The 21,277-nt window shown below is 35.2% G+C and overlaps 3 protein-coding genes across 3 annotated transcripts; 1 reads left to right on the top strand and 2 right to left on the bottom strand.

The window, feature by feature from the left end:
- Nucleotides 1–9,961: 9,961 nt before the first annotated feature.
- On the top strand, nucleotides 9,962–12,471 carry LOC122609288 (pentatricopeptide repeat-containing protein At3g62890-like). The gene has a single exon (XM_043782342.1). It carries the CDS (start codon nucleotides 9,962–9,964, stop codon nucleotides 12,413–12,415), a length of 2,454 nt encoding a protein of 817 aa, XP_043638277.1. The 3' UTR covers nucleotides 12,416–12,471.
- Nucleotides 12,472–13,145: 674 nt separating this feature from the next.
- LOC122607991 lies at nucleotides 13,146–16,777 on the bottom strand. Its single transcript, XM_043781074.1, has 3 exons — nucleotides 16,650–16,777; nucleotides 15,078–15,335; nucleotides 13,146–13,538 (listed from the first exon to the last, which is right to left on the bottom strand). Exons 2-3 carry the CDS (start codon nucleotides 15,319–15,321, stop codon nucleotides 13,501–13,503), a joined length of 282 nt encoding a protein of 93 aa, XP_043637009.1. The 5' UTR covers nucleotides 15,322–15,335; nucleotides 16,650–16,777; the 3' UTR covers nucleotides 13,146–13,500.
- Nucleotides 16,778–19,124: 2,347 nt separating this feature from the next.
- LOC122609287 lies at nucleotides 19,125–19,745 on the bottom strand. The gene is made up of 2 exons (XM_043782341.1): nucleotides 19,270–19,745; nucleotides 19,125–19,170 (listed from the first exon to the last, which is right to left on the bottom strand). Exons 1-2 carry the CDS (start codon nucleotides 19,743–19,745, stop codon nucleotides 19,125–19,127), a joined length of 522 nt encoding a protein of 173 aa, XP_043638276.1.
- Between the last annotated feature and the right edge of the window lie 1,532 nt (nucleotides 19,746–21,277).

Here is a 21,277-nt window from a genome sequence, read left to right as displayed (position 1 = left end):
AAGATCTAATTGATCTTTCCAAGCAGTGTAGTTTGCACCGGTAAGTGGCTGAATGCCAAGAGTAGGTGCTATAGTGGAAATAAGGAGGATATAGATTTAGGATACAAGTAATAGAAGATTAATAAAGTAATGCCTAAAACTAAGGGCAATTAGATTATAGTGACATAATTAGCTATCTAAAGCAGACTACACAATATCTATAAAACTAATGGAACTAAAGTAATGCCTAAACTTAACTAAGGGCTAATAATAATGTTCCTTATAATAACATAATTAGATATCCAAGGCTTATTAAGTAATGTCTCTAAAAGTAATGGAACCAACGTAATGCCTAAATACGTAAGAGGCTAAAGTAATGTTCCTAAAAGTAATAAGACTAAGACCATTATACTAATGAAGCCAGTGATAGGTAACCTATTGTAAACACCAAAACAATAAGTTGACATAAGGCTCTACTTAGATTTACATCACCTTTGGGCAGAAGTAACTAATATCTAAGTACACATGAGCATTAGGGTCATGCGGCATAACGCTTATCTTTTGACCTTTGGCCACAAAATTAAGAATCGTGTATCTTATGCATGAACAATATTCCTTTTAGTACACAAAGTGTATTAAATCACCTTTGGGCAGAATCAATATACTTAGTGTTCATTATCCAAAAGGAAAAGAACGCACCATGAAAATCATATTTGACCTTTGGGCACAAATGATGAAACCATGTACATTAGTGCGAAGCCCCCACACATTACGGGGGTCCGGGGGCAGAGCCCCTGGGAGTGGGGTCCAAGGGGCAGAGCCCCTTAAGAGACAAATTTAGCCACAAAATTATAAGGTAAAATTAGTAAGCACGAGTTTGTTCATCAGCTAAAAATCATCTTTAGTTTAATATGAACTTAAGTTATAACTCGTGAATAAGTAAGCACGAAGTAGACCATAAGTTCGTGATGATGTAAACACAAAGGTAACATAAGTCAACACGATGTTCGTGTGATGACGTCAGCACGAAGAAGTCATAAGTCTACACGAAGTTCGTGATGACGTCAGCGTGAAGACAATCTGGTTCGTGTAATGACGTCAGCACGAAGTAGCAATGAGTTCGTGTGAAGATAGCTGACTTCGTGCGAAGACATGAGCGCGAAGGTGGTGCAGAAACTGTGATGACGTCAGCACGAAGTAGTTTTGAGTTCGTGATGACGTCAGCACGAGTTTCTTCATTCTGCAGCTTCTAAGTTCGCGTAAAACCCTCGAAACGAACCAAAAACATAACAGGACTTCGTAACGCGGCTCTGATACCACATGTTGGAATAAACATGGTTTGATTCAAAGGAAAATACTCACCAGATGATCATGTGAAACCTGTAAAGGCATTAAACATGTTTTCCATTGATTTTGGGTTACCAAAACAAGGTGATTGAGTTAGGATGAGGTGGGAAATTCGGCTGTGATGTTATGCACGAATTTGAGAGGAGTAAACACACAAATTTGTGTGGGATTATGTGTGTGTGATTAACCTTAACTTAGGGTTAATTACCCTCTATTTATAATGAGAGTAATTACACTTACCACCCTTTAGTAATTACACATTCAACCCCTGTGGTGTTTAATGTGTATACCATTAGTCCTCTTATTTACAATCACCTAATGGGAAACCTTATTCTACGTCTCTAAGAGTAAATACGCTCATCATATATTTACCTAGACATAGGGATTTTATTATCGTCAATTATCATATCAGGAATGATACATGATCAGTGACGGTCACACTAACGTGGTTCCAACAACTAATGTTGTTGATTTTTTGTAAATAGATATACATTTACATCTGCAATATATATTTGATTTGATAAATATGTAATTTTACTAAAGTTTGATATTGTTTTTTACGTGTTACTGAATATATAGGAAATTAGAAGTGGTTATACGAATTTTTAGGAATTGAATACGTGGGTTTGAATATCAAAAGTGGGTAATCAAATTTCATTACCCCCAAATTGTTGAGTAATGGGGTATTAACCACTTTTAAGTAATGGAGGATTATATTATAGTATACCAAGCATGCGTAATCATTATCTTTACCATTCCTTACCTCTTATAACCCTTAACCAAACACCTCCTAAAAGTATTTGATGTAAATGGTAGTGTAATTATTTTATGGTTAAAGAATGTATTTTTTGTAACTAATTTTATTAAAAGTATTATAAAGATATTAGGTGGAAATATTTAAATTAATGAATAAAGGAGATAGATAGTTTGGATAAATATGGTTGGAAAATATTTTAGCGATATATTGAGTAGATTTAGTGTGTGAGTTAGGAATGTGCTAAAAATTAAGGGTATTTTTGGTATTTTAAAGGCAGAGAGTTGAAAAGAGGGGATAGTAGTTTATTTTATAACGAGATGGGTACCCGCACAATGCGACGGTGGTGGCGGCAACGGGTGGTGATAGTGGTGGTGGTGGTAACGATGTGGTTATTAATCTAAAAGTAATTGACGTAAATGATAGTGTAGTTATTTTACGGTTAATGGGTGTATCTTTTGTTAATAAAAATATTGTAGAGATATTAGGTGAAAATATTTAAATTAATTAATAAAGGAGATAGATAGTTTGGATAAATATCGGTGTATAATATTTTAGGGATATATTGGGTAGATTTCTTGGGTGAGTTAGGAATGTGTTGAAAATTTTAGGTATTTTAATGGTAGAGAGTTGAAAAGGGGTAGAGTATTTTGTTTATTAATGGGATAACTGCAGAAAATAGAAAACACCTTTAGACCAATTCACGATATTAGCAGTGACCTTTAAAAGTTTTTTATTTTAGCAATGACCTTTCATTTATTGGCGTAAATAGCAACATTTGACACGTGTCTCTGATGACGTGAAAATTTTTAATGACGTGGCAACTTTTTACTGTCGTGGATTTTATTATTTATCTATTATTCTTATTTTCGTTGCCCAATCGGTTCCCCCAAAATAAAAACCCCTAAATCGTAACATGACATAGGTTTATAGAATTCATAAAAGCGAAAATCGATTACTTAAATCATAAGGTAAATGGATGATGTCTTGTTACAAACTAGTACATGGTCAGAATTTTTAGGGGAAAGGTGAACGGAATTTACAGAAGCATCACCTCCCTGTAAATCATAATCAAAAGAAACGCAAAATTACATGGGGAAGAAAACAAATTAAGGACCCATTGTGATTTATATGGTAGTAACTAGTAAACTAGCAATACCCTCAATGGAGGTGGTGGCTTGAATGTTTGTAGACAATCAGTAGTTTTCAAATCCCAAACCTGTATAAAACAAATCACATTAATCAAAAGAATTAGTCATGACATATTCAAAACATTTACAAATGATCGAACGGCACTGGGTATCATACTATATCTCTATGAGGCCCAATGAAACGGGTCAAATTTTGTATTTTAATGTACAAAATCTCTTAATCATTATTATATTTAAATAGAAAAAAAAAATATAACCATCAGAACCCTCAATTGCTTCCCTATCGTCCGTAATCAATTTTGGGTTTTATGAACTCTGTAAACCCTAAATGTGTGTCACTGTTACGATGTGGGAGTTTTTATTTTGGGGGAAACTCACCTGGCAACGAAAATAAGAATAATAGATAAATAAGAAAATACACATCAGTAAAAGTTTGCCACGTCATCAAAGACACTTGTGAAATGTTGCTATTTACGTCAATAAATGAAAGGTCATTGTTAATAATTAAAACTTTTAAAGGTCACTGCTAATATCGTGAATCGGTCTAAATGTGCTTTTTATTTTCTGCATTTATCCTTTTATTAATATAATATAAATATAAATAAATAGATAGAATATGTAAGCTCTATTTTCACCAGACAAGATTACATTAGGTTGAAGTCACGGTTGCATCACACACATTCATCCAGCCATCACAACAACTCGATATACAATGACCAGACACTTGTCACCATACGATAACAATGGCTGAATCGGGTATACCCTGGCTTGTATTGCAAAGCAGATTGTTGTTGCATGACACATCATCAGGAAGGTAATCTGACCAGAGTAAAAATCCCTTTACCAGATTAATAAAATTTTGGTGTTTTGTTGATCGTTCAAAAAAAAAAAACCCTTTACCCAAAACAACACATCATCTGGGAAGTAGCTCAAACTTGGCTGATCCTCAGTGTAAACATGAGCATCCTTTGTAGAAATTCCTGAGTAGCAAAGCACTATATATATTTAATCATGTTGTCATAATATATGCAATACCATGAATATCCTGGAGGTTTACCAAGAAAAAGGTAATATAAAATACCAATCCAGAGAATGTGAGTTATGGATAATTTTCTCACCCTCATCAAAAAGGTAACATCTAGTTTCTATATATATGCAAAGGCAGAATAACTTGTAGCTCAACTAGCTCAAGTGTGTTTATATATATGTTATAACTATACGTTTTCTAAGAGAGCATACAATATTTATCATTTGGAGACCGATATATGTTATAACTTCTCATTAACACATGTCATAAATTTGTGATATCAAACATAACGTTCTCCTAATCCTTAATTCTCCAATCATCATGGAGACTTGTAACGAAATCCCACGAGTTACCCATATTGTCTAGTTGCCCATGTGTCAATTGAAAAACTTGTTAGAATATGAATACATAAATAAACATATAATCACGAGTAAGCGCAACGGAAGAAATCAAAACATATATGCAATCAAATTAATCAACAAAGAATAAAATTGAGTTGTGTACCTTATGCAAAGCTCCAATAAAGAATAATAATAAGATTATTATTAAGTAGGGTTTAAAGCAAACTCCTCTAAAATCGCACACTAGACACCCCGTATAATGTATGCTAGTACCCCGATCACTAACCGAACAACCCTTTGTTACAAACCCTTAACTTCAAAGTCGGAATACCCTTAATAAAAGGGGAGATCGGCCACTTCAAAGAAAAAGGGAGAAGAGGAGAAAAAACTTATGTGAAAAAGTGTGTAAAACCTTAAGCTTAACCTCTGATTAATAGGACATAATTAGGGTTAACCTTGCTTGGAAAATAAGCTAGATTAAGGCTTAGAAAAGCCCTAATATGGCCGGCCCCCCCTTAAGACTTAGGGTCCAAATCCATTTTCCAATTTCACATTTTAATCATCCTCTTTAATCAATTAAATATAATTAACCCTTTAATTATGTTTAATTAATTATTTCGTGATCAAACTAATCAATATATTACTTTAATATATCAATTAATATTATCGAGTTACCGTGTCAGTTCGTGTGACCCCGTAGGCTTAAATTATTTCCGGACATGCGATTTATAATAAAATGATCACACTCCAACAGCTCCCACTTGAGCATGTTATTATAAAAGCAATAACATTGGTTGGCGTCTAGCAACACTCCAATGCTCCCGGAAATATAGATTCTTAAATTGCCAAGTTGAAATGATTTAGCTTTTAATATCCCTTTGTTCAGATACCCTTGTTAGTTTATGAATATGGATCAATGTCATTTCATAATTTAACGATTATGTTTCTCATTTCTACAATTAATTAAGATTACCAAATTAGTCAAGACAACTTCTTGATATCATTTGGGTGTGGCCACACAAACATCTTCAATTAATTAATGAGGGCGCCAAATGGTATCATACTTCAGTTGCAAATTGAAGGAACAAATCCTGTATTGACTACAAGTGTCTGGTCATGTCGTTTCTCAACATTTCTGAAAATAGCCCTTTATTACTGCCTTGTTCAGGACAGTTAGGAACTATATCAAGAAATGCAATCCACACATGCATAACTCACTTGTATCTCAAGTCAAAGGATAAATAAAGTAACCATTTCACGAATTTCATTTAATGACGCCGATCCATAAAATGATAATTCGTTCTGTGGGGTAAGTCCAATATTCACCTTTTGAATATCATGTGAGTTTGGTATAATCCACTATCTTCAAAATATTCCCTTAAATATTTTCACCAATCTCTCACAATTGTTTTACTTTAATTATATCCCCATATAATTAATCGACAATAGATGTTTAGAATATTTAACTAATATTCATGAATTTAAACATGCAAATATAGAACACAATTATTATAAAAATGAAACCACTTATACCGCGTATAAAAATTCATTTATGAAAATAACAATTGTTTAACATCTCATTATCCAAATACCAATCACAAATTTACATGGTATAACTTAGCAATAACCTATGCCCACGGCATACTTATTGACCTTTCCTTTTGACAATGCCTTTGTAAAAAGATACGTAAAGTTATAATCTGTGTGAACTTTTAGTAATTTGATTTCACGCAATTCGCTTTGCTCACGAACGTAGTGATATCTTCTCAGGTAATGTCTGACACCTTTCTGAAACCCTAGGTTCATTGGCAATGATAATTGCTCCCGAATTATCACAATACAGTTCCATAGGTGTGTTATTTGAGGATTATCATATTAAAATCCAAAAATAAACTTTCTAATCCAGATAACCTTCATGTCGTCTTCTCTGAGACGACAATATACTCAGATTCTGTTACATACATAGCAACTGTGGTTTGCTATTAGCTCATAGCATTCCACCGCGTCTTCATTTAAAATGAAGATGTATCCCGACTGATGACTGATATTCTTGATTCATCTTCATCAGTCATGAAATCCAACATCACAAATGCTATTACCATTTGATTTTTGATCAGGATTTCAACCATACACCAAGAATAATTCTTTAGTAGCCTGCATGTACTTAAGAATATTTTTCACAGCAATTCACTTATCCACTCCGGGATTTTGCTGATATCGGCTAACAATATTTTGAGCGAACACAACTTCAGGTCTAGTGCATCTTTCCGCGTACATGATAGATCCCACCGCCGAAGCATAAGGAATTCTTTTCATACGCTCCACCTCTTCAGGTGTAGAAGCACTGTTCTTGCTAGATAAATTAAGTCCTTCTTGTATAGGCAAATTCCCGTGCTTAAAATTTTCCATCTTGAATCTCCTCAAGATCTTATCTATATGAGCACTTTGACTTAATCCAATCAACCGTTTACTTCTATCTATATAGATTTTGATTCCAAGTATGAATGTTGCTTCACCCAAGTCTTTCATAGCGAAACACTTTCCAAGATAAGATTTAACGTCTTTCAACATTGGAATGTGATTTTCTATTATCAATATGTCATCGACATACAAGACAAGGAAAGTAACATTACTCCCACTAGCTTTGCGATATAATGGCTCATCGAGATTCTGAACAAAATCAAACTTTTTGATCTCTTTATCAAACCTTTTATTCCAACTCCTTGATGCTTTCTTCAATCCATAAATGGACCTTTGAAGTTTACATACTTTGTCGGGATGTTTTGGATCTACAAAACCTTTTGGTCGTACCTTATAGACTTCATTGTCTATAAAACCATTTAAGAACGGTTTTGACATTCATTTACCATATTTCATAGTCATAGTACGCTGCTATGGCTAAAATGATCCTAATAGCTCTAATGTCCGCAACGGGAGAAAAGGTTTCCTCATAATCAACTCCAAAGAGTTGAGTATAACCTTTCGCCACAAGACGAGCTTTATAGGTGTGTACATTTCCATCCATGTCGGTCTTCTTCTTGAAGATCCACTTACACCCAACGGTTCTACCATTTGTTGGAAGATCAACCAAGCTCCATACTTGATTATCTTTCATGGATTTCATTTCCACATTCGCAGTTTCAAGCCATTTGTCAAATTCCGGATCTGATAATGCAACAGTGAAATTAGGAGGTTCATTCAAATCTCCTACCACGTGTTTTTCAGACTCAATCATAAGATTTAATCTATCACAGGCACGTATTGTCCTTGAGGATCTACGAATTGGAATCGCTTTATCTTCAACTTGTAGTTCACCTAGAGATTCATCTCTTTGAACATTTTCCTCCCCAAGTTGAAGATTTCTAGTATTTTCAGAAGTTGACACATCTTCAACAATCCTCCCACTGTCTTCTTGAGATATGAGTTTCCTTTCAAGGAACTCAGCAAATAAAAAAAAAATACTTTGACAGTGTTTCCGGTAGGAAAGTATAAGTAGTAACCTATTGTTTCCTTTGGGTATCCTACAAAGATGCACTTGACAGATCTGGATTCAAGTTTGTTAGGCGTGTCTCGTTTCACGGGTGCCTCACATCTCCAGACCTTTAAGTAAGACAACATAGGAACACTTCCATGCCACAATTCATGCGATGTCTTGTCAACTTTCTTGGTTGGAACCATATTGAGAATGCATGCAGCAATCTCTAGAGCATAATCCCAAAATGAAATGGGAGAGTCTTAAGGTTCATCATTTATCTTACCATGTTCAACAAGGTTCGATTTCTCCTTTCACATATACCCTTATATAGGAGTAAGCTCTTGGACGAATCCACAAGCTTTTAGATGATCCTTAAACTTTTGACTTAAGCATTTTCCACTCTCATTCGTTTCTCTCTCTGCGAATCATACAGCCTTTTCATTTTTTCTTCATCTTCCTCATTATTATCATCATTACAGCCGCCATCTTTACTGACTTTTTAAGTGGCGGCATCTTCTATACCAACAACAGCTTGTTTGGATTTGATAATATCTAATATCTTCATCAAGGTTTGCGCAAGTGATACAAAATGATCTGATAATTCTTTCCATAATAGTGTACACGTCGTCATCAATGAAGCTTGCTTTTGAAACTCGTCGAAATCGGGTGGTTGCTCCGATTGGGTTGACTCGCCTGGATCAGAAACCGGTTGAAACCGGTGGCATACATGTTTTCGACCAAAATAATAAGTTTCTTACATGATATAAACAAATGTATAGTACACTACATAACATAGACAAAATTGAATAGTTTCTTACACTTTCGTGTCATAATCCCTTTATGATTAATAGTTCTTGGTGGTGGTGTTTGCCTTTAGCAAAAGGCTATCCATTTGATCATTTATAGCTTCTTTTGCGGATTCCTTTTTTTTTTTTTTTTTTGTCGTGGGGGTGCGTATTCTTTATTATCTTAGCTTTATATTCTGCAATTTTTATCTACCTAACAGATGCCAAGGACAAGAAGCCACTTGATCGCTCTAGTTTGGGAGTCTCAAAGACGAAAGGTCACACAAGTAAGTTCACTATCGGTGAACAGAAAGGTCCTTAACAGCAAAAGAAGAGAAGCTTATTGATGGCTCTGTTTAAGATCAAAAGCAGAAGTTTGGTTGGACCTAATTTTAGCAAGTGTTATCCCAATGCTTATTACAAGGAGAAAGATGAGACTAATTGATCCTTTCTGTGATTTGATTTATGTAACTTGTTGCAAAATTCGAATTTATAAGAGATGAATAAAATATCTTTGCGTGGCTTTCAGATCAAGTATTCAAATTGTAAGATATCCTGCGTAGTTGAAAATATTGCAACTAAACCATAAAGATCTGTCCTGGACATTACATGTATACTTAAAATGAGATCAGACACTTAAGCTGAACATTGTCCTGAGTGTATCCAATCTGTAACAACTCGCTAGTATGAATTTTGTTGTTTGCTAGTTTGTATCAAATCTGTTTCTAACTGGCTAGTTACTTAAGTTTGTCATGTGTGCTTACTGCTTATACCTGTATGCTATTTGGTATCGTTAATGTTGGGTGCTCTGTATGTTTGCAACTCGCCACTGTGCGTGTCTGCTGAACTCGCTAGTTTATAAGACTGCCCAACTATCTAGTTTTGTTGAATGCTTGGTTCAATTTGCTATTCTGTAGGACTGCCGAACTTGTTACTTTGTGTGAAAAATGCTTACCAACTCAGCATTTGTGTGTTATATCTTGCAATGTTTGTTAAAAAATTTTTGGAACAAACATAAAAGAAGCGTTTTGACAAGTTTTTAGGGAAAAAAGTAGCAAACTACATCTTTAACACCAATTTATTAGCCCCAAAAACCAAAATAATGTTACAAGTTTACAAACCACCGAAATCGATCGTCACTAACATTTTATCAAAAATCTTAAAAAATAACAACAAATTATTAACCTTGAAACTCTTTCAAAAAATCCATTCTGAAACCCCATCTTTTTCAAAACCATCATTGTGGGCTTCCAAGATTTACTCATCCTTACAAGCTAACAACTATAAAGATTTCATCTTTTTCTATAATGCAATAACGAGTAGTGGGGATTTTGATCCAATTGTTAGTATTTTCGTGTCGGTTTTTCGAAAAGCTTCCAACTTTCGAGATGGGTTGTTGGGAATTTTGTTCCATTGTGTTGTGGTGAAGTTGGGGTTTGGTTATGATGTGGTTTTGCAAACTAGGTTGGTCAATTTCTATGCTAAAATTGGTGATTTGCAGTGTGCACGTAAGGTGTTTGGTGAAATGTCTCAAAGAGATGTTGTTGCTTGTAATGTTATGATAGTGGGTTTTGGGAAACATGGGTTTGTTAAGGATGCAAGGAGGTTGTTTGATGAGATGGTGGAAAAGGATTCATATAGTTGGAATTCGATGGTTTCTTGTTATTTTAAGATTGGTGATGTAGATAATGCACGCCGTATTTTTGATAGAATTCCGTTGAAAAATGAGGTTTCGTGGAATGTGTTGATGGATGGCTATGTGAAATCGGGTTATTTTAGTAATGCTGATCATTTGGGGGATCTTGTAAGTCTATATAATGAAATGCGTTTTAGTAATGTGTGTCCTACTGAGACTGTACTTTCGTTGATTATTCGACGTTGTGCTAGTTTTTGTTCTACAAGACTAGGGAAAGCATTTCATTGCCAGATATTTAAAAGGAATTTTTGTTACGATGTGGTTTTACAAACGGGCGTGTTGGACTTTTACGCAAAGATTGGAGATTTGACTTCTGCAAAGAGGGTGTTCAGTGAAATGTCTCATAGAGATATTGTAGCCAATAATGCGATGATTTCAGCGCTTAGTAAATATGGGTTTGTTAAAGATGCACAGAATTTGTTTGATAGTATGCATGAAAAGGATTCTGTTACATGGAATTCTTTGATCACTTGCTATTCCAAGATAGGTGATGTTGACTCAGCCCGCTTACTCTTTGATTCCAATCCCATTAAAAATGTGGTTTCTTGGAATGCAATGATAGATGGTTACTGTAAAGCTTGCCGTCTTAGTTACGCTGAAGAATTATTTAACAAAATTGGTGGCATGAAAAATCATGTTACGTGGAACACTATGATCGCTGGATTTGTTCAGTGTCAGGAGTACCGGAGAGCTTTACATCTGTTTGATAATATGCAAGCCGAGAGGGTGAAACCGACTGAGATAACCATGGTTAGTTTATTATCTGCTTGTGCTCATCTTGGAGCCTTAGATATGGGTGAATGGATACATGATTACATTAACAAAAATAAACTTAAAATTGATGTTGTGTTAGGAAACACCCTAATTGACATGTATTGTAAATGTGGAAGTATATCACCAGCTCTAGACGTTTTTCATAAACTTCAAGTGAAAAACATATACTGTTGGAATTCCGTCATTGTAGGATTAGCAATGCATGGATATGGTAAGGAAGCAATAGATTATTTCCTTAAAATGATTCAGGAAGATATAAATCCTGATGGGGTTACTTTTATTAGTCTTTTGTGTGCTTGTAGCCATTCAGGATTAGTCTCTCAAGGTAAAATGTATTTTTCTCAAATGAAAACCATTTATGATGTTGAACCAGGGATTGAACACTTTGGATGTATGGTTGACCTATTGGGTCGGTCTGGTCAACTTAAAGAAGCATTAGAGCTGATAAATAACATGCCGATGAAGCCAAATGTAGTAGTATGGGGTAGTTTGCTTCGTTCATGTCATATACATAAAAACACTGAAATTGGAGAACGGGTTACTCAACGTTTATTGGATTTGGACCCGTGTGATGGCGGAAATTACGTGTTTTTATCAAATTTATATGCGTCATTGAGAAGATGGAAAGATGTAGATACATGTCGGAAGTTAATGACTGAAAGTGGTGTCCACAAGGCACCAGGTTACAGTTCGATTGAGGTTGACTATGTAGTACATCAATTTGTAGCAGGAGATAGTTCACATCTTCAGTTTGCCCAAATCAATGCATTTTTGGTTGAAATTGGAAAGAAATTAAAAGATGAAGGTTATGAGGCGGACACAGAGTCGGTGCTTCATGATATAGACGATGAGGATAAAGAGGGTTCAGTTAGTCATCACAGTGAGAGGATTGCGGTTGCTTTTGGGCTCATGAATATCCCTTTTGCGAAGGAAATCCGTGTGTTTAAGAATTTAAGAACTTGTGATGATTGTCATACTGTAATGAAGCTTATATCTAAAATATATAAGAGGGAGATAATCATGAGGGATCGTAATCGGTTTCATCATTTTAAGAATGGGGTTTGTTCATGCAAGGATTATTGGTGATTGATGTATTATACGGAGTAGGTTCTTAGTAATCCTTGATTTTGTTATACTTGTAATTATTTGTGCATAGTTCATTACATTCCTAAGTACTTATCCCTTATAAATTTTACGTTGCCTACTTCTCTTTTGCATTCCAAAAGATGCAATAATTGCATAGTTCATTACATTCCTAAGTACTTATCCCTTATAAATTTTACGTTGCCTACTTCTCTTTTGCATTCCAAAAGATGCAATAATTTATGTCCTTTTCGGTTCAGCAAAATTGAGCCTCAACAGTAAACCCCTTGTGCTTTTAATTAATTCAGCAAATTCGGATGGTTTTTTTGTATTCTTGATTAACAGTTTTTGTTTCGTACTGAATTCCGTTTTTTAAGGTTTTTTTGTATTCTTGATGAACAGTTTTTGTTTCTTACTGAATTCCATTTTTTAAGGGAAGGATGGCTGTTCATGTGATTGAATAAATGCATAAAAAGAATTTATTACAACAAAAGTTCCAAAACATTTTTTGTAATAATGTAGTAATCATATTTAACGTATTGACTGTTACTTTTTGACCAATACAAATCCACCATTGTTGGCATCTTAGGCTGCTATATCCCAGCCGTTTCCTTCGTTCTCCATAATTTGTATGTTCTTCGTAAACTTGATACCCGATTCTTGACACCATGAACACTTTAAAGTGACAACTTACTTTACCGAAGAATCTGACTAACATACACTACTGCAACAATTTTCAATTTTTAAAAACTGTTTTAAATCACAAGAAAACTACAATGTATTTTTTCTGGATATGCACCTGCTTACGCGACACCGCATGTAAGCCAAAAACGATTCAAAAGACCCATGTACTTGATACATGAATACACTTGGATAGAAGACTGAAAAATCAAATTAAATAAACTAAAAATATGCAAGCTAACCATTTGTAAGGGAAATTCCAAAACTATGTTTGGCAACATAAGAATCTGTTTTCTTTTATCCATCATACCTTCACCTACACCTATATTATCTTCCCTCTACCAGAACTCAAAGAGTAGTAGAGTAGTCGGCAAAAGAATTGGAAACATCTGAGAAATCACTCCCTTTTATTTGTCAAATTCCCAAAGAACACCGTTTCCATCCTCTGCAATGAGTAAAGCCACACGTTAGTATTAACGAACTATTACACACAAATTCATATATACGCCCTACAGATTGAATTTCTTATAAAAAAAAGCATATATGAAAATATAGAATTGGAAAACAGGCTATACTTTTTGCCAATTCAGTTATAGGAATATGAATGCTAACTGTATCCAAATTGTTCCTTTTCTGCTTTGAGCATAGACAGAATATTTAGTAACCCATGTCCAAATTCCAAAATATATCTGTGTTTCTACTTTCTACCAACAGGCTTGTTGCTTACAGCAGTATCGAGGGGTATAACCCTAACCAGTAGGTTGTGGCTTAAGTCCCATTAGGGACAAGAACGCACGTAAATTATTTGCCTTTCATTAAAACAAACCTGGTTTCTAACCAGCTAAAACAATGAAAGCATATTGAACGATATCTTCACAACTGCTACAAAATGTTTATTCAATCCTACCCTGTGTGCGAAATTGGAGATCTTGTTGAATACAATCGAAACATGGGGGCACAGATTCAACCCCAAATTCAGCTTTCCTGGGCTCATAGGTTAATCAGGATTATCGACCCTCCTTAATAATTTATACTTGACTTTTTTACATTAATATTTCTACATTACCCTTGACTTTTTGATGCATATTAAAAATGAGTGAAAACAATAGTATGATATAACTTAAGGCACAGACCATATGTTCTACATGACTACATGCTCCTTGCCAAACATATATGATATTGTGCACAAACCGTACAATCTGTGGTCAGTACATAACTTACCACTTGTCATTCTTCATATGTCATTGATAAGAACTTGAACTCATTTTTCATCAAATAACTACAAAATGTTCTAAAAGCTATGCCTCAATATGACCTGATAATTGCAAATGCAATGACGCTTGATGACTTGGTTCAGTAGCAAAGCATATTGATTACACATCAGACTAAGATTTTATCTGTTGGTCAGTACATAATTTACCAATTCTCTATATGTAATTTATAAGAACTTAAACTAATTTTTTCATCAAATATCTACAAAATGTTCTAAAAGCAATGCTGAGATATGACCTGATAATTGCAAATGCAACGATGCTTGATGACTTGGTTCAGTAGCAAAGCATATTGATTACACATGAGACTAGTAAAAAGTGTGGTTGATTTTCTATTGAAAGTTTCAGAATGATGTAAACATAGTTTAAAATGAATAAAAACCAGAAAGGCCCATTTCACATGGGACAATACGAATAGCCTAAAAGCTTATACTGTATTCTGAGGTAGAGGGAGTGCATACACTGTACATACAATGATATGCATTTTTTAGGCGAAAATCTTAATAAAGCATCTGAACAAGTAACACACAAACTCAACAAAGAAAGTTAGAATATGTTCTTACAAGACTACAACACAAATGAATTTGCACCAACTCGTATTTTCATTATAAACGATATGTTACTCCCCTATAAGTGAAATGTTCAGAAGCGAATTTGGGCCAAAATTCCGAAAGCCTAATTTATCAGAATTCAAAAATAATAAACGTGAATACCTTGAACTTTCTTATTAATCCAGATTTCAGTCAGCATCCCTGCTCCAATTCCACCAACAATACATGACCCATAGATCGCAATGTTAGCAAGCATGGATCTACGAGGAAGGAAATAGTAGTCTGGAATGTGCCTCATCTTTTTTGGAATCCGCTTTTTAACAACAGGTCCAGCATCGGGATCATTCTTTGCTGATTCACCAATGGATTTCCAATCCAGTGAGTCCTTAGGGCCTTCAGTTCCCATTGTAGCTCAATAAGCTGCATTAATTTATCAAGCATGTGCTAACATAAATTTCACTAAGAAAGAAAACAAGAGTTTGACACCATGAGAAATTAAATGTTGACAAGTATTTAGCAGCCAGACAAAGAAAATAACTTTTAGGATTTAGTTACATTATAGGCAACACGTTAATCATGATTTACAAGCTAGTTTCATGTTTTCATTGGTTAAGGCTTCCAAAATCAACCAGCACATAGAAGCATTTGATTTTTCATTATGTTCATTTCATCCTGACACTTACAATCTCATCCTGATGTTTTACACTTTGATACACGTAGTTTCTATAACATTTCCATTCTTCTCTAAATCTACTATTCACCAGTAAACCACAAGGGGTGGCCTGATGGTATGGGGTTGGGACACTCCAAAGAACTCCCAAGTACAAATTTCAAACTCCTTGGAATCCAGCCTAATAATCACGAATCATGAAAAACTGTGATTCGCCTAGGCTCCATGGCTCTTGCTGTCCGGGGTTCACCTTCCAGGTCACCAAAAGGTGAGCTTTTGGGGTGTTTGGTAACCTTTTTTAGGGGACTTAATAGCTTATTCAAGGGCTTTGAATGAGTTTTTTTCTGGAGTTATTTTGGGGGAAATAAGCGAAAAAGATTAGTTGCAACTCCAAAGTTTGTATCTTTTCAACAAATTAAGCATAAGCTTAGCCAAACACCCCTTAAATGACCTCTCATGGGATGGGTGTGAGGCAATCTAGAGGTATCCATGTTCAGACTAATCGGGGAAAGTTGAGCCTTTGGCTCTCATCCAACGGGCGTTTTCTAGACTTTTTTCCCTATCCATCTCAAGATATTTACCAAGTGAGGTTCAAACCCGAGTCTCATCTAAAACCTTCAGGACGCCTTACCACTAGGCCACCTTGGAGATGGTTAGCTTGGGCTGATACGTTGTCGGAAAAAACTAACCTTCGACACAAGGATCCTAATTACAATACAAATCTTGTATTTTCATTTTCTTTTTACTTTTAAACTCATACCTCAACTACATCATGCATTATCTTTCATTGAAACATAACATCAAACACTTTGAGTGCATTCCATTTTTACAGAAAATAATTTACCAACTTTTAAACATACCTATTTTTTAGTACATAACTTTCAACAAAATTATAAATGAACATTTAATAATATAAAGAAATTATACGAAATGAAAACCTAAATCTAAAAGCTAATTTTAATAAATATAAAGTAATAATGAAAATTAGTTAACCCTGATAAAAGTAAATACGAGTAAATGCAAAAGAAAAACTATGGATACAGTATATAAATATTCCCACATACCAGGTTGAAATATCTTAACACTGATTATGGAAGAAATTTTTTTTGGGGGGGGGAAGGAAGAAAACAATTGAGATGATTTTTAACAATATGTGTAGTGTAGGTATGCATTCCAGTCCCTATTGTTTTAACAATCGGCATTTTTCATCTTAATTATCGATAATAATGATAAGTAACTCTTGTCATTGTTGTACTCACGTCACACTTAGAAAAATTATTTGCTAGAGCACCCTCAATGGGTTGCGTCGATACTAACTAATACAGTGTCACATCAGCAAAATTTCTTTTCAATACATTTTTCTCAATTCATACTCAATACCCAATACATCTAATACACTTCAACATATCTATTTTCAAACTTTCAATAAATATAACTACAAATATAATTCATAAAAAAAAACAAATATTATATTAAATCCTAAAATACCATTTTATTAATTAAAAAACGAGTAGCATACATAAAAAAAAACATTAAAATGCTTTTAAAATAAAAACAATTCTAAAAATGACTTAAACGCGACAAGGTTTACAGAAGACTCCAAATATGCTCGACGAAATCATGACGTAGAGAATGGTGGACGTGTCGATCTCGAAGTTCCTTGATGGTCCGCTCATGCACCTTTAGTCTCTCCTCGAATGTTTGCCAAGGTAAGTTACGTGGCTCATTAATGAAATCCTCTTTGAAAGAGGTTATGGCATTTCCCGAATCCTCAACAATCATGTTATGCAATATAACACACGCATACATGGTTCGGCGAATCTTATTAACACTCATGGCTTTTGCCAGTGCCTGAAGTATCTCCCAACGACCTTGGAGAACTCCGAATGCCCGCTCAACATCTTTTCGAGCACTTTCTTGGTACTTCTTAAACTTTTTCCTTTTCTCGTTTTGCGGGCATGAGAACGACTTCACAAATATAGACTACTGATGCGTGTCCATTTGTGATAAAAACCCTTAGTGAAAGGCTTCATTTCTATGCCTAAATGAGTCAATATTACGGAACTATTGGTACTTAATGAATATTATGTTTATGAAGGTTCACGAAAGATGCGAGAGAGGGTAAATGGCGTCAAGTGACTCAAGAAGGAAGCCTATGAAGATTACAAGACACAAGGAAGTGATTCAGAAGCCGAACGAAGACGCGAGAGCTGCAGCAGTAGCCACCAGCGCCGCTGGCACCTAGCCAGCGCTGCTAGCCTAGGAAAGCCCAGAACCAGCGTCGCTGGTCAGCCCAATTCAGCAACCGACTTTCGCCTCTATTTGAGTTGAACTAACCCTCAAAACCCTAAGATAGAGCTGATTCTAGCCGCCCAGCAACAACCCTATGTCGACTTTGCAGATTTCCAGAAGGTTTTGGAGCTTCTAACACCTTCTGATTTTCATCCTCGGTCTAAATCTAGCTTTTCTATTTTACTTATTTTATTTGAACAATGTTTTTCATCTTTTCAGACTTTGTTATTCCTTTAATAATGCTAGGATAGAGGCTGAATACTTCTTTGGAATCGATGTGATCATGTAGACGTTTATTGTTTAATTGTGTTTGTCAGTTTACTGTTGGAGTGTGTTTTACTGTTTATCGTAGATCCATGTTTACTAGTAATTCATGATGCTATTGGTTTTATATCTGAACATGTTAGTTTAATTCTGATGATTGTCTATGATCATACACTAGGATTAACATGCTAGGACAAAAAACGACTAGTCGGTCTTTAACTAGGAGTAAAAAGTGATTCACTTGTAATCGAGGGATCCAGAACCATAGTAACTAGGATGAATTGAACATGAAGCTTAACAATGTCAGACGCGATCCTTTGACTTGGAAACGAGCACTATGGTCACCGGAGAGAATTATATTAGGTCATGGCTTAAGAGCCGGATAATTAAAAGATGAACTAGTAACATAAACTTTAGGTCATTTAATGCTTAAACAATGAATCTAACAAGAATTTGTTTATAGAGTAGTGTGAGTCTAGAGACAGCACTAGTTACTTAGGCAAAGTGAATCTAACGAGAATCTGAGCTGTGATGAAGTTTCCAACAGTCTAACAAACCAGTAGAATAGTATTTGGTCGTACCATAAGATCTGAGATGTCCAAACAAGTATTTTAATTTAATTACTGTTATTTGCTTTTCTTTTCAATATTTCAGACCTAAGCCTCTCGGTGAATAAGCGGTTGCGGCTTTTATTTTACTTTTTACTTTTAATTAGTTTAATAGGAAATCGTGACAACCCCCCAACCGCTAGAATTACACACATATTTAGATTAGGTAGTGCAACGCGTCCCTGCGAACGATCCTGTAGGTTATCACTAGACTATACTACATCAACCGGGTTCTCTGCCTGTTAGTGTGGTTGTGTTTTAAGATGATTACTTGTACAACATTTATAAATTTAAAGACCTGTAAAACAAATGCACATCAACCACTCTGGATAAATGTCGTCAGCAAGGTAGTATGTCTTCTTATACTCGGTCCCATTAACGGTAAATGAAAGTATCGGGAGCCGTATCCTCAATTATTTCCCTGTATTTAATAAATATGTTACATAATATAAATTAAGCGATAAACTATGTTAAAAAGCGATAAATTATAGTAAAAAGCGATAAGTTATATTAAAAATACCTAAACAAATTTGACTGATTCAGGACGTTTATGTCGTTGTTAGATCTTGCAGCGCCAAAATATGCATGCCATATCCATAAATCATAAGATGCAACCGCTTCAAGCATGATGGTTGGACGTCCTTTATCACCACGAGTGTATTCCCCTTGCCATGATTTTAGACAATTTTTCCATGGCCAATGCATACAATCGGTGCTTCCTAACATCCTCGGAAACCCATGAAGTTCTTCGTGTTTGCATAGCAAACGTTGTATGTCATCAGGCGTGGGTCTTCGCAAATACTCGGCTGCATAAAGCTCAAAAACACACTTACAAAAATATTCTAGACATATTCTAGCTGTGTCCTCCCCCATATGCAAATATTCATCAAGTGAGTCCGGACATTTGCCATACGTCAGTTGTCGTATGGCAGATACACATTTATGGATGGTAGTAAAACCAACCCTTTTTCTTGCATCGACACGTAAGTCTTCCATACGGGTAAAATGGATTGGTTTTGGAGACAAAGAGTAGCTTTGTATATCGAGAATGATGCGCATGAACAAGTTCTTTGACATTCGAAAACGCCGCCTATAATGGTGTGGCGCAAAAGTTGAGTCTTCAATGAAATAATCTATCATGAGTCGGTCAGAAGTCTCATACCGATCTCTATAAACCGGTTCCCGAGTTAATTTCTGCGACGGTTCGGCCTCATTGAGCTCGACTCAATCTTTCATGATAGCCATGAGCTCGTCATCACTGTCGTCATCGCTAAGCAATGGACCCGTGTATGTATGGATGCTCGATGAGAAAGACATGGTGATTTTTAGTTTGAAGAATGGATTGGATTTGGATATGAAAGTGTTTGAGTTTTGGTCGAATGAATGTAATAAGTGGGTTAAATAAGTGAATAAATGGTGAAAAAGGTTGATTTTTTTGAAACTTTTGAGAAGTAGCCGTTTGAAGTTTGTGGACTAGATTCAAAAAAAAATTTTTTTTTTTTTACAAAGTAGCCGTTGATGATTAAAAAAAAACAAACAAACAAACATGCAAACCTCCGTATTCACCCAATGGTGTGGACCGTATTCAATGTCGAATACTAGCCAATACGGGGTACATAAAGGGTGCTCTTACACGCTCAATCGGTGATAATGGCGTTGACCAGTAGGGCTGGTTGCAGAGTGTGTTGTAGTAATTTGATACAATAATTATTGATCCAAAAATGATTATAAAGATATTTTAAAAGATAAGTAACTAATTGTGTAACATGTTTCTATATTCCTTTATACGAGTAATATAGATTGGGAGTTCTTAATTTAGCCTTTTTCTAAAAGTAAAATACCTCTGTACACAAACAAAACTGTTAGTGCATTTTCGAGTGACAACATCATTATAGAAGTTTATCTTGAGTCATTTGTATATGTAATTATTAAACAATACGTTTTTGTATGTAATAAGGTCAAAAACGACAAAGTCGAACGGAGAAATTGAGCAATGGTCTAGGTTGGTCTAGGAAGGTCTAGGTTGGTCTAGCTAGACCTAGGGTGGTCTAGGTAGACCTAGAGTGGTCTAGCTAGACCTTGGCTGAAAGTATTAGTATAAATAGGAGATTATACCTTATGCTTAAGGAAGAATCTCTCTAGCTTTTTGTTTTCGTATTCTCTAGTTGGGAGAGCTTGTGTCTCACTTGTAATCGTTATTATTGAAGTAATACAAGGCTCCGATTATCCCATCCATATATTGTTCATCATATATTGTTCATGTTTATTGTATTGTTGATTGCTAGCTCTTGAGAGTTTCCGCACTCAATAGTTAGTTATCTAATCTCGTAGATCCGGTGGCTAAGGGACTATCAATTAGTAAACCGCTTTTCGGGTTCGATTCTTCAAGTTTTCCGGCGATTAAGCTTAGCCAAGGTCTAGGTCAACCAAGGTCTAGCTCGACCAAGGTCTAGCTCAACCAAGGTCTAGCTTAATTGGTCTAGTTAGACCTCCTTGCCGATCAAGTTAAGTTCAACCAAGGTCTAGCT

This window comes from Erigeron canadensis, chromosome 7 (assembly GCF_010389155.1).
Source record: "Erigeron canadensis isolate Cc75 chromosome 7, C_canadensis_v1, whole genome shotgun sequence".
In the NCBI taxonomy this organism is placed as follows: Eukaryota; Viridiplantae; Streptophyta; class Magnoliopsida; order Asterales; family Asteraceae; genus Erigeron; species Erigeron canadensis.
This window is presented reverse-complemented; position numbering and strand designations above follow the sequence as displayed.

Excerpts from the sequence above, each read along its gene's own strand:
- LOC122609288 (XM_043782342.1), top strand. The coding sequence starts at position 9,962 with ATGTTACAAGTTTACAAACCACCGAAATCGATCGTCACTAACATTTTA.
- LOC122607991 (XM_043781074.1), bottom strand. The coding sequence starts at position 15,321 with ATGGGAACTGAAGGCCCTAAGGACTCACTGGATTGGAAATCCATTGGT. Across the intron at positions 13,539-15,077 it reads GATTAATAAGAAAGTTCAAG|AGGATGGAAACGGTGTTCTT; the intron begins GTATTCACGTTT and ends TACTCATTGCAG.
- LOC122609287 (XM_043782341.1), bottom strand. The coding sequence starts at position 19,745 with ATGGAAGACTTACGTGTCGATGCAAGAAAAAGGGTTGGTTTTACTACC. Across the intron at positions 19,171-19,269 it reads AATCAGTCAAATTTGTTTAG|GGAAATAATTGAGGATACGG; the intron begins GTATTTTTAATA and ends TATTAAATACAG.